At 36.6% G+C, this 13367-nt stretch overlaps 1 protein-coding gene across 1 annotated transcript in view; it reads right to left on the reverse strand.

Moving 5' to 3' along the window:
• The window catches only part of LOC135768204 (transcriptional enhancer factor TEF-3-like), a 33599-nt gene that overhangs the window by 17056 nt on the left and 3176 nt on the right, over positions 1–13367 (reverse strand). Inside the window, exon 2 of the mRNA XM_065277388.1 lies at positions 3335–3399. Within this exon, the coding sequence (XP_065133460.1) occupies positions 3335–3399 (65 nt within the window). The remainder of the gene's footprint in view (positions 1–3334; positions 3400–13367) is intronic.

Raw genomic sequence — 13367 nt, forward strand, 5'->3', positions numbered from 1 at the left:
TTGTGTTTTTGTCAAATAAAGAAAATAAACAGGGAGCGATATTGAGACATTTCTGTCTCCGCCAGCTGTCTCTCAAAACATGTTACAAAAAACAATTGAAACTCCGCGAATACTCGTCACACAAACATGATATACATATCCAAAGAAAGCCTGAAATGTCTACTTTTAAACAAACTTATTGTAATCGAAAACAAATATTACCTGTTTATAAAATCTGCATTGAAGTAAAGCGAGTAGTTTATCCTGGCTAACTCATTATCTCTAATGCGGTCACACCCATAAGCGGTACCCGCTGTTCACATGGTAATGAACAGACGAACAGTTCAAACAATAACAAACAAAACATACAGTTCTATCAGATTTAAAGACTTTACTGCATGTTTGGATTATAAACATTATACACACATGTGAGGAAGATCTAGTTATGTCTGGACAATGAGGAACAGCAAAGAAGCGGTCATCTTTAACATCCCATATACGGCAAAAAAATATATATTTCTTTTGGCAAAAATGCATTTTTAGTTATATGATAAATACATTTTATAGAAAGTAAAACTTAATTAAATATAGTTTGAATTTAAAAATGTATTTAGTTTTAATCTTCATATATTAATATACATTTTAAAATGCATTCCTAATTTTACAACCCATACAGCAAAAAAAATTAAAAATAATTGGGGCCAAAATATAAATGTTTGTAAAGTATGTATGAAATCTAAAATTTTATAAAGTACTTTTTTCAGTTTTACAAAGTTTTTCTTACAAATTCCAGTGCGACGGGAATAAAAATACTTTAAAATTCATTTATTTTAAAAATATATTTCAAAAAAATTGCCAAAAAATATATAGGTGAAATTTTTTTTATATATGTGTCAAAATGAATTTTTTGTCAATATAATTTTTTGGGCAATTTTTTGTACATTTTAAAATAAATTTTAAGTTATAATTTTTTTCCATATGGGGTACTCAACATGAATATAGCCATCAGTGACGGCCCGTGACTTCTTTTTCGAGGGTGCACAAAGCGAAGTTTGTCACAACATGTATGTATGTCATGTGTGGTTCGTCATTTCAAAATATGTGTTCGGCGCGTCCTATGCGCATACGTGTCTTGTCAAATTAAGTGCCTGCTGCAGACACGTCTAAAGGGTTTATGATTAAAAAGACGCTTGTGTTTGCCAGATACTCGTAAAATCTCATGCGTAATCAGAGTTTACTGTTAAAGGAGTAGTACACTTTAAAGATGGGATCCATTGACTTTTTATAGTACGAAAAAAAACTATGGAAAGTCAATGGGCCCCATCTATAAAGTGGACTACTACTTTAAGGGAGTGTCTTGTGTGTGTTTTGTGAACGTGAGCGTCTCTTTCATCATAAATGGTTTTGACACACGTGTACAGCAGGCAAAACACATGATGCACATGGTTTACATGACGCAACAAACACATATTTTGAAAACACGAGCAACACACTTGACACTCCGAACACTTATTTTGAATTTGCGTCCCTTGGAAGAGCATTCACAAGCCGTCACTGATATATGCTGGAATGGTGTTAATAATAAACAAACAATAAAGTACTTTGGCGATACCATGGTAAACCATGGCACTTTGATGTATATGGGGGTACGAAATTTATTTTCACAATCATATACCCTCGTATTTACATGGTAACATTAAAAAAACACCATCGTATTATCATGAAAAATGTTAATCCATAGTTACTTTCATTACAAAGTAGTGATATAACGATAGATTTAGATTTGATTGTAAGATAAACAACAGTGTATTATCTGTATTTGTGATGGTTTTCTAGTCATCTAATCAGGTCTCAATCTTTGTATCCTTTAGCATGTGCAACATAAAGATGTGTTAATATGCATTTGCTGCAATCTTTGCATATCTTGTTTATCAATAACTTTGAATTATCAGGTGAGGGTTATTTCTAAAGAAGTTTCGAGTGTATTGACACATTAACATTTTGCCCTCCTCGTGTCTCCGGGTCTTCTCGACTCTCTCTGAAGCCTTAAGACTCAATATGTGACAAGTACTGAATGGCATCACGCGATATCGAATGGAGAAGGGAATGCTATCAAATTCCAAATCCCCCCGACTGTTTGTGATCTGGCCTTGATGGTAAGGGGGCGACCCGAGAGGAAAGCAGTTGTTTATGGGTCTAATGAGCGAGTATGAGAGAGGTGCCGAAGACACACACCGATATCTGATCCACCTGCGACTGTGTGACGCTCCACAGACCATCAATCTCACTGCTGAAGTTCAATGCATCACGGAGGCCCTCAGGGGCCAAACATTAACACTCACTAAAAGTCTGAGTCTCAACAGGACAATTTCATCTCAGTCCCTGTCTGATATTTGTTACACAGCCTGATGCTGCTCATGAAGGCAGAGTTTCATTTGCATAGTTTAAGTGCAGTGTTCCCACATTTGGGTTATTTTCAACCCAGCATTCGGTCAAAAAGAGTCGAACCCAGTCGTTGGATTAAAGGGGACATATCATGAAATCTGACTATAGTGCTTCTATCAAGCTAAAAAAAAAATTGTTAGTTTTGGTAAACTTTCTCTGCAAGCATGTGAAAAATAGCTCATTGAAATTTGACTCCCCTTGTGATGTCAGAAGGGGATCTTATTATAATAATACTGCCTCTTAATCTGCACTATCCAACCACAGCACTGACATTTAGTGCACAGAGTAAGAGAGAGAAAAAAATATAATTGACAGCACAATTAAGTTTCAATTTCAACAAACCACCATTATGGTGATCAGTGTTTGCATTTAATCAGCTCATTTGCATTTTAAAAGACACACCCACAAACATTTTGCTCCCACCTACAAAGTGGTCATTTTAACATGTTATAATATTATCTGTGGGGTATTTTGAGCTAAAACTTCGCATATGTACTCTGGGGATGCCAAAAAGTCTTGTAAAATGTCCTCTTTAAATTAACCCAGAAAATATTTATATATGACCCGACAATGGGTTAAAACAACCCAGCATAGGTTAAATTACAACCCAACGGCTGTGCTCCGTTAATAATAACCTAGCATTTTTGGGGGATGAATTATTGCATATCAATTTAATTAAAATATCTTAATTATTTTAATAGTTGCATAGGACTGGAGTTTCTAAAATAAAGTAATTGGCAGCTAATTATATATGTTATATATATATATTAAAGTCTATTATAGATTATATTAAAACTTAAATGAATAGTTTTTATTAGTTTTCATGACTTTTAAGTTTATTCATGGTGATGGAAACCTTGTTGGTAAAGGACACAGACTGGAATGAGTGTAAGGATAAAAATTTCTTCACCTGCTTTCTGGTCCGTGTCTTTCCGGTCCGGAGTTTGATGTATCGTGCAATCAGCTCATTCCGTCCTAAAAGACAAAAAAATGTTTGCAATCAATTTTATTATGGATATTGAATTTTAAATCTTTGTGACACTAACCATGTGAACACCTTTGTACAAAATGTAGATTGAACTTGAATAATACATGTATAAAGTATATGCTAAATTATATGAATGTATATTGTAAACACAAACACATTTTATTTCATCAACAAAAGTGGGTCTGCACTGTATGAAAGAGTTGTGCCTGTGTGAGAGATTTTGATGGTGTGTGTTTGTTGACAGACGGGTCACGTTGGACGAGCAGGTGAAAGAAAACTGACACACCATTAGCAGATCCCACATCAGTAAGTGACGGTGTAGCAGCTGCTCTATGCGTCAATGTTTATAAAATAAATCTTTACTTCAATCGTAAATCTCAGGAGCTCATTGATCTAAGACGGCACTATACATTCACCATATAGCTTTACAGAAACACATCCACTGTGTTTAAAGGAGAGATTTAACCTCATGAGGTATGAGTGGAACAGACAAACCAAAATTACAAAATGCTTCTCTGAAAATGTCACAAATGAACAATTAAAGGAAAACACCACCGTTTTTCAATATTTTAGTATGTTCTTACCTCAACTTAGACTAATTAATACATACCTATCTTTTTTTGATGCATGCACTTAATCTTTGTACAACGCGTCGTGAATGTGTTAGCATTTAGCGTAGCCCCATTCATTTCTTAGGATCCAAACAGGGATGAATTTAGTAGCCACCAAACACTTCCATGTTTTCTCTATTTTAAAGATTGGTACATGAGTAGTCACACGAGTAAGTATGGTGGCACAAAATAAAATATGGTGATTTTTAAGTGGATAAAAAATTAGAACTATATTGTATGGTGGAAGAGCACGCATTGAAAAAAGATAGGTAGGTATTAATTCGTCTAAGTTGATGTAAGAACATAGTAAAATATTGAAAAACGGTGGTGTTTTCCTTTAAGTCGCAATGAAATTGAAATGAAAAACTGTAATTTGTTTTGGAATATTGTGGTATTTTTTTTACAAATGACTTATCTGTGAGCTTCATTATTTAAAAAAAATTCATGTGCCCTCATAATCTTTAATTAAAAATGTAAATCTTCCCCTTTTGGTCATATGGTATGGCAGGTGGGAGCGGTCCAAGGAAAAGATAGCAGCGATTAGCAAATAGCAACACAACCCAAATTCAATTCTCGATAGAAGAATACAATTCCAGCCCTGCCTTTATTTAATTTCACAAACCGTTTCACTCGGATATACGTCATACCACGAGCAAAAAAAAGACAACCGCTCCCTCCATTTCATGGCGATTTTAAATAAGACATTACTGATGCTGGACCACAAAACTAGTCATAACCCAGACAGCAGATGACTCTGGGTCGGATCCACACCAGAACCAAAATGGATGCGGCCCAAAGTCGTCTGCTATCTGGAAAGGATAATTTTTTAATATTGAGATAATCTAGAAGCTGAATACAGGACAAAATTGATACGATAATATTTGGCCGAGATACAACTATTTGAAAATCTGGAATCTCAGGGTGCAAAATTTATGTTTGCATAAATGTATATGTGTAATGTATACATACGGTAGTAAATGACCTTTATGATTCTGGGCATAAAAAATATATTTTTGACCCATACAATGTATTTTTGGCTAAGTTTTGTGGTCCAGAGTCACATTTCTTAAAATACAGTAAAAGTACACTGCAAAAAAAATATTTTCAAGAAAAAATTCTCTTAGTATTTGTGTCTTGTTTTCAGTAAAAATATCTAAAAATTCTTAAATTAAGATGCTTTTTCTTGATGAGTGAAACGCCCCAAGAAATAGTTTTCAGACCAAAAATATCTAATTTAGGTGATTTTGTGCATTAAACAAGCAAACAAATCTGCCAATGGGGTAAGCAAAAAAATCTTGAACATTTTTCAAGCTTTCATAGCTTTTTTTGCTTGTTTTATTCACAAAATCACTTAAATTTGATATGTTTGGTCTAAAAACTAGACTTATTTTCTTGGGTCGTTTTGCTCATCAAGAAAAAGCATCTTCATTTAAGAATTTTTAGATATTTTTACTAGGGATGCAACGAATCCAGATTTTTTGGGTTTGGGCAAATATCGAATCCACTGTTTAAAATTCAGCCAAATCCGAAACCGAATACCGAGTCCTTCTCGCATCCTTATTCCATTAACACAGTAACACATATTAATGAAGTAAACAACATCCACAGCAGTGTATTTTTAATTTTATTTTATTTGAACTGTAAAAAAAGGATTGGCAACATTATGCCAGGATGACAAGAGGGAAAAACTATTTTGACAATTCCCATAAGCCTATGCATAATGAAAGCGATGCAGTGCGATGCGCTCGTTTTTTCCAGGTGCGTCCGCGAAATGTGAACCGCCCCTAAGGCTCACTGAGAAAAAAGCTTATCTCCACGTCAGCACCCGATGTGTAATGTAACGACCGCGTCGCAAGCCTAGGGTCCGGTTGGGTGGAAAAAAATATCTAAGATTCAGCCGAACCCAGATCCCGTCAAAAAGCCCAGTATTCAGCCGAATCCGAATCCTGGATTCAGTGCATCCCTAATTTTTATTGAAAACAAGACAAAAATACGAAGAAAGAAAGTCATTTTTTGCAGTGCACAGCAAGCATACATTCTCTCATTCTCTCTCTCTCTGTTTCGCTCTCTTCTTTCTTTTATTCTCAAATATAGACGTATTTATTTGATTTGTTAATCTGGATTCATTTAGTATTTCTACCTGTGTGTTATCTGATACTGTAGTCATGAAAACCGAGGGGTGGAGGTCACAGTGTCTGATGAGATTGGGACTGGAGCGACTCCTGAGGGCATATTTGTCAGCCAATAAAAGTGGATGGATTCAGCCGAAAGATGCCAGACGTCCCAATAGCAAAGTGTGAGACGCAGTATATGTGCGTACAGACTTTCCACAAATAAATCTTTGATCAATGATGATAATGACAGTGTAAGGTTAAAAGAATGTAAATCACATCCTTTATGCATTATAATCATACTCAAGGTTACCGATCTGAACAATCTCACGCTATTTGTGAGGAATAAATGTTTTCAATAATACCTTTTTCTGTATTGTTCTTTTCTTCATCTACAATAATGTATGCAACATTGTAAATAAATGATATAATAATATATAAGTATTTTTTTAATGATTTGATAATTGCTTTAATTTGATTTGATTTAGAGAGATGAGCTGTTATGTTTCTAAATGATTATAAATAGAAGGAATCGTAATAAGGTTTAAAAAGACATTATATTCACTATTAATATTATAATATATATAATTACACTGTAAAAAAAATCCGTAGAAATTACAATGTTATTGCAGCTGGGTTGCCGGTAATTTACCGTAGATTTAAATGTATGTTATTTACTGGCAAGAGTTTGTTCAAAGTTAAATAAATGTTAAATATTAACAAGTCTTTATCTTTACAGAATAAAACTATACAATAACAGCCTCATGCAAAGCATTCTGGGAACCAGAAATCATCATCAACCTTTTTCTGTTTTTTGCTTCAGATTTTGTTTCCCAGAACGTTTTGCTTGATGCTGTTTTTTTAGTTTTACTCTATAAAGACAAAGACTTGTAAATATTTAATGTTCATTTAACTTTGAACAAAATATTGCCAGTAAAAAACATAAATTTAAATCTACGGTAAATTACCGGCAACCCAGCTGCAATTTCTACGGAATTTTTTTACAATGTACATAGACCAGAGACAAGATTATGTGGGGTCTCATAGTTTTTGTAAAAATGTAACGATCTGGTTATTTTTGTAATATTAGTGTAAAAGATGAAGATCATTTCATTGTGTGAATTGCATTTTTAATTCATTTACTGCCTGGTGCACCTGCTGTATGTGAGTACTGAATGTTTCCATAATCCTGTAATCCTCACAGAAGTACAAACATTTCTCAATGGATTCTTGTGTTTCCTGCTCTGTGAAAAATAGCTTCAGCACAAGTTTGACTGACATATAGTATGTGCTGTATGATCACTAAAGAGCATTTAAAAGACAAAAAGCACAGTTTGTCAATATAGTACAGTAGAATAGAGCGAGAGAGAGAGAGAGAGTTTTGGTCCAGTGTGAGGGGTCATTGTGTTCACAGGGGCGGAGCTACAGATGGGTCATTCATATCAACTTCACATGAGTGAAAACTGAGCAGAACGGACAGCCGCCGTCACCTGAGACCCTTACACACACACACGAATCATACACACACACATAGATGCATTCACACACACACACACACACACACACACACACACACACACACACACAGATAGACGCATGCACACACATACACACACACACACATGTTGGCATATGTGTGTGCGCATGCATTTTATACTGTACAAACTGTATACTCTATTCCCCTAACCTACCCAAGTCCCTAAGCCCAACCGTCACAAAAACCTGTTGGCACTCTTCAATCTATAAAAAGTACCATTAAGTATGTTTTTAGCAGTTCAGTTTACAGTTTTCAGTAAACCATGTTTATAGAATAATAAACATGTCATTATTATACACTATTCATGTCCCCATAAACCACATATATCAACATACAGAGACACAGAGACACACACACACAGACGCATACACATACGAAACACACTGAGGCCGAATCAAACTTGAAGTCATGCAGAAGTACAGCAGCTCTCACGTTGACCTCATAAATCTATAACCTCCCACACAACCTCTCTCTCTCTCTCTCTCTCTCTCTCTCTCTCTCTCTCTCTCTCTCTCTCTAACTTTCTCTCTAACTCTCTCCTTCTCTTTCTCTCTCCTCCTCTTCACATTCCTCTCATTCCTGTAAGCCCTTCAGCATCTGCTCAGCTTAAATAAACACACAAACACACACAAGCGCATGAGGATGCTTCCTCAGCTATGAGCATTTGATGTCCCAGGGTTGATTTTTTTATTAAACCTTTTTTTGTTATATGAAGGTCACAAAAGACTACAGAGCTGATAAAACAACAACAGCACACACAGGGAATCAAACACACACATTCTTCAAACGACTGTAACAATCATTTACTGCTTGCTTCAGATTCCCAAACATGTCAAAGATAGACAGATGAGAGACAAAAGACACAAGAGAGACACAAGTGAGACAGTAGAGAGACACAAGAGAGACAGAACAGAGACATGAGCGAGACAGAAGAGAGACACATGGGAGACAGAAAAGAGACAAAAGAGAAACAGAACAGAGACAAAAGATAGAAAGAGAGACAGAACAGAGACACAAGAGAGACAGAACAGAGAAAGAACACAGACACAAGAAAGACTCAAGCGAGACAGAAAGAAACAGAGGAGAGACACAAGAGAGATGGACAAGAGAAAAAAGAGAGACAGAACAGAGACAAAAGAGAGACAGATAAGAGACAGACAAGAGACAAAACAGAGACAAAATAGAGACACAAGAAAGACTCAAGCGAGACAGAAAAGAGACAGAGGAGAGAATCAAGAGAGACGGACGAGAAACAAAAGAGAGACAGAACAGAGACACAAGAGAGACAGATAAGAGACAGACAAGAGACAGAACAGAGACAAAATAGAGACACAAGAAAGACTCAAGAGAGACAGAACAGAGACACAAGAGAGACAGAACAGAGAAAGAACACAGACACAAGAAAGACTCAAGCGAGACAGAAAGAAACAGAGGAGAGACACAAGAGAGATGGACAAGAGAAAAAAGAGAGACAGAACAGAGACAAAAGAGAGACAGATAAGAGACAGACAAGAGACAGAACAGAGACAAAATAGAGACACAAGAAAGACTCAAGCGAGACAGAAAAGAGACAGAGGAGAGAATCAAGAGAGACGGACGAGAAACAAAAGAGAGACAGAACAGAGACACAAGAGAGACAGATAAGAGACAGACAAGAGACAGAACAGAGACAAAATAGAGACACAAGAAAGACTCAAGAGAGACAGAACAGAGACAAAAGAGAGACAGAACAAAGACAGACAAGAGACAGAACAGAGACAAAAGAGAGACAGAAGAAAGACTCAAGCAAGACAGAAAAGAGACAGAGGAGAGACACAAGAGAGATGGACGAGAGAAAAAAGAGAGACGGAACAGAGACAAAAGAGAGACAGATAAGAGACAGACAAGAGACAGAACACAGATACAAGAAAGACTCAAGCGAGACAGAAAAGAGACAGAGTAGAGATACAAGAGAGACGGACGAGAGACAAAAGTGAGACAGAACAGAGACAAAAGAGAGACAGATGAGAGACAGACAAGAGACAGAACAGAGACAGACAAGAGACAGAACAGAGACAAAACAGAGACACAAGAAAGACTCAAGCGAGAAAGAAAAGAGACAGAGGAGAGACACAAGAGAGACAGATGAGAGACAAAAGAGAGACAGAACAGAGACACAAGAGAGACAGAACAGAGACAGACAAGAGACAGAAGAAAGACAAAAGAGAGACAGAAGAAAGACTGAAGCGAGACAGAAAAGAGACAGAGGAGAGACACAAGAGAGACGGATGAGAGACAAAAGATTGACAGGACAGAGACACAAGAGAGACAGACGAGAGACAAAAGAGTGATAGGACAAAGACACAAGAGAGACACAAGAAAGACTCAAGCGAGACAGAAGAGAGACAGAGGAGAGACACAAGAGAACACAAACACAATCTGTCCATAGAGATGAGCTGACACAGGCAAAAGTGTTAAGAGCTCTTGACTCAATTCAGTGAGAGAACTGATAGAAAAGACACAAACACACACACACACACAAAGAGAGAGAGAGAGAGCACATCTGGGCAACATATGGCGTCCTTTGAGTCATGGTAACAAAGAGCACATTTAGAGTCACAGTGAGATTTCCTCACTCTGTGTGTGCATGCGTGCGTGCATGTGTGCGCGCACGTGTGTGTGTGTGTGTGTGTGTGTGTGTGTGTGCGTGTGTGCGTGTGTGCGTGCGTGCGTGCGTGTGTGTGTGTCTGTGCGTGCTTGCCTGTTTAGCTACACAACTACTGCTGTGCGTCTCAGTGACTGTATTCACAACAGAATATTATTGTCAATCCTGTTGATACACAATTCAGTTTTTGTTTTAAGAGTGACACTTCTTGTAAATGATGAATTTTGCTACACATGACAGGTAACAATCATCATCAGAATGTTTCTAGAAATTCTGACAAAAACACATAGGAAAAGTTTAAGGTAACAAGTGTACTTTAAATTCAAATATGCATAATTGTAGGTACTAGACACTAGTGTGTAAAAATGTATTTCAGATGGTTTATGAAATATATGCATTCGTTTGCAATGAAATACGGCACACAAATCAAATCACACTTACAAGTGTACTAATGACAACCAAGACAACATCTGTGCATGTGTGTGTGTACACATTTATGTACATTTTCCACATAAAATGTCCCCATAATGATAATAAAAGTCTTATTCATCTACATTAAGGGCACCGGACACTGTAAAAGTGTTTAAAGTATCATTTGAAAAGTAAAAATGCAGAAAGGTTTGTTTAAGGGTTAGGTTTACGGGTTGGGTTAGAGGAGGGGACAGAATATACAGTTTGTACGGTATAACAACCATTACATCTATGGAAAGTTCCCACAATGTATAAAAACCAACATGATTGTGTATGTGTGTGCGCGTAAAAGAGAGAGAGAGAGAGTTGGAGAGAGAGACCTTGAACAAACAACAAGCCGCAACAAACATGCCCAAATGCCCAGAAGGAGTGAGCACCGAGGGGTCATGACCTGACGGTGCCCTTAGAGAGATTGAGAGAGAGAGAGAGAGAGAGAGAGAGAGAGAGAGAGAGAGAGAGAGAGATAGCGAGCGAGAGAGACTCATTATTAGAGGTCTCAGTAATCTCAGACACAAGTAAAACTCTAACATGGTTGTGAAAGTTCAAGCCTATGTGATGGATGGGGTTCATTTTCCATCTCTCTCTCTCTCGCTTTCAGTCTGTGTTTGACATAAGACATCTAATGAAGGACTCAAACTTAACAGTTTCAGTTCATCTCAATACACTCAATGACTCCCATTTCCCATGATGCACTGCAGTTACAAAATGTCATTCAACTAGATGTGACAACATCAAGACAGAGATGTTTTTAAAGGTGTCTTTAATTCTAACTTAAAAAGCATAAATGCTGTTTAAGAGTAAAAAGTTATAATACAGGATATAAAATAATTGCTACCCGGGTATGCATCCGTTTTTGGATATGGAGTAAATAAATTCAAAGTATTCAGTTTCTACTCTTAAAGGAATGTATTAGAATAAAAACTGACATCATCATGGACACAAGATTCATTTCAAAATGCAAAAAAATCCATATGTTGCTCCATGTGCATATTCTCAAGTGACTTTATGTTTTGACTGCTGAACGTGATACCCAGAGGAAAAAAACAGATTTTTTAGCAGGTTTTCAACAGGTGGAGATCTCTTCCATTATGTAAGTGCTTATCTCACGACAGGATGCTTGGGAATTATTCAACCGTGGCGAATGTATTTCCTTTCAGCGTCTGTGTGTGATTTTACGGGTCGAGAAAGTGCAGCAGGCGAACGCATTACGGCACAGTGACAACAAAAGCCAAGCAATGTTTTCTACGGCCAAGCCTGTTGAATTTCAGCCCCCTGCTGCAAAAAGCAAACACTGGCACGGTTTGCTGAATAATAACTCAAAAGTTGAACAAGCCAAAGTAATAACATAATAATAGTTTGCATTAAAAATATATGCCATTGCCACAAATACCTGAAGCGAGAAGATCGGACTTGTAGAAGAACATTACAGGACTTACATGCATTAGCAGTTTATAAGACGTCCTTTTGACAAGGGTCAGCAGTGCATTGTGGGAATTTTAGTCATTCTTGAGGCATTCAGCACAAAAGATTTGTATGATTGTCTGAAAATGCTGGCCAAACACATCTGCTATGAATGAAGCTCTATTTACTTTTGCTAAACACTGATTGGGTCCCCAGTGCTTGAAAAAGATCAACCCAGTAACTTAGTTTTGGTAAACCATTCTCTGCAAGCACATGAAAAAATAGGTGGTTGAAATTTGTCTCTCCTTATGATGTCACAAGGAGCTCATTTGCATTTTAAAGGACACACCCAAAACATTTTTGCTCACACCTACAAAGTGGTAATTTTAACATGCTATAATAAATTATCTGTGTGGTATTTTGAGCTAAAACTTCACATATGTGCTCTGGGGACACCAAAGATTTATTTGACATCTTAAAAAAGTCTTGTGCCATGGCCCCTTTAAAATATCACAAATGTGTATATCGCAATAACGGAATAATTTTAATACTTTGAAACGTTATATATAATATAGTCAATGTTTTAGGTTGATGTAGACTGGTGAGATGGAAAGAGTGATGCTTTTATTTCCCCAAAAGAATATGAAACATATTGGTTATATAATTTTCAGAGATTAAATATATTTTGTTTTATTTTATTATATTTTAATTGATTTTACAACTTTTTGCATTATCGTATTAGATATTGTGTATCATATTTAGCAAGCTATCACATATTAAATTTTTCTTCACTGTTGTGCAGGCTTGATGTTAAATACATTAACAGTTTAAAGAAATAATGTCGGCGCCAATAGCCCCGTGGTTAGTGCGCCAACATATAGCACCAATGTGCTCAAGGTGACCCGATTCATTTGTTAATCCCGCTCCCCATCTCCACCCAACGCTTTCCTGTCTCCACTCCACTATACTGTCTAAATAAAGGCCAAAAAGCCTAAAAAAATTGTAAAAAAAAAGAAATAATAAAGTTTCTGCTCTGATTCAAGAACTTACCGATTCAAAGTATTGTTTATAACAAGATTTCCTATTACTATGTATAGGGGACAATGCAACGGTCAATATGGCCGCTCCGGCATCAAAAGCCCCGCCTTCCAGTTTAAAGAACCAATCATCAATCGATAAA

The sequence above is a fragment of the Paramisgurnus dabryanus genome, chromosome 23 (genome assembly GCF_030506205.2).
Source record: "Paramisgurnus dabryanus chromosome 23, PD_genome_1.1, whole genome shotgun sequence".
NCBI classification, from domain to species: domain Eukaryota; kingdom Metazoa; phylum Chordata; class Actinopteri; order Cypriniformes; family Cobitidae; genus Paramisgurnus; species Paramisgurnus dabryanus.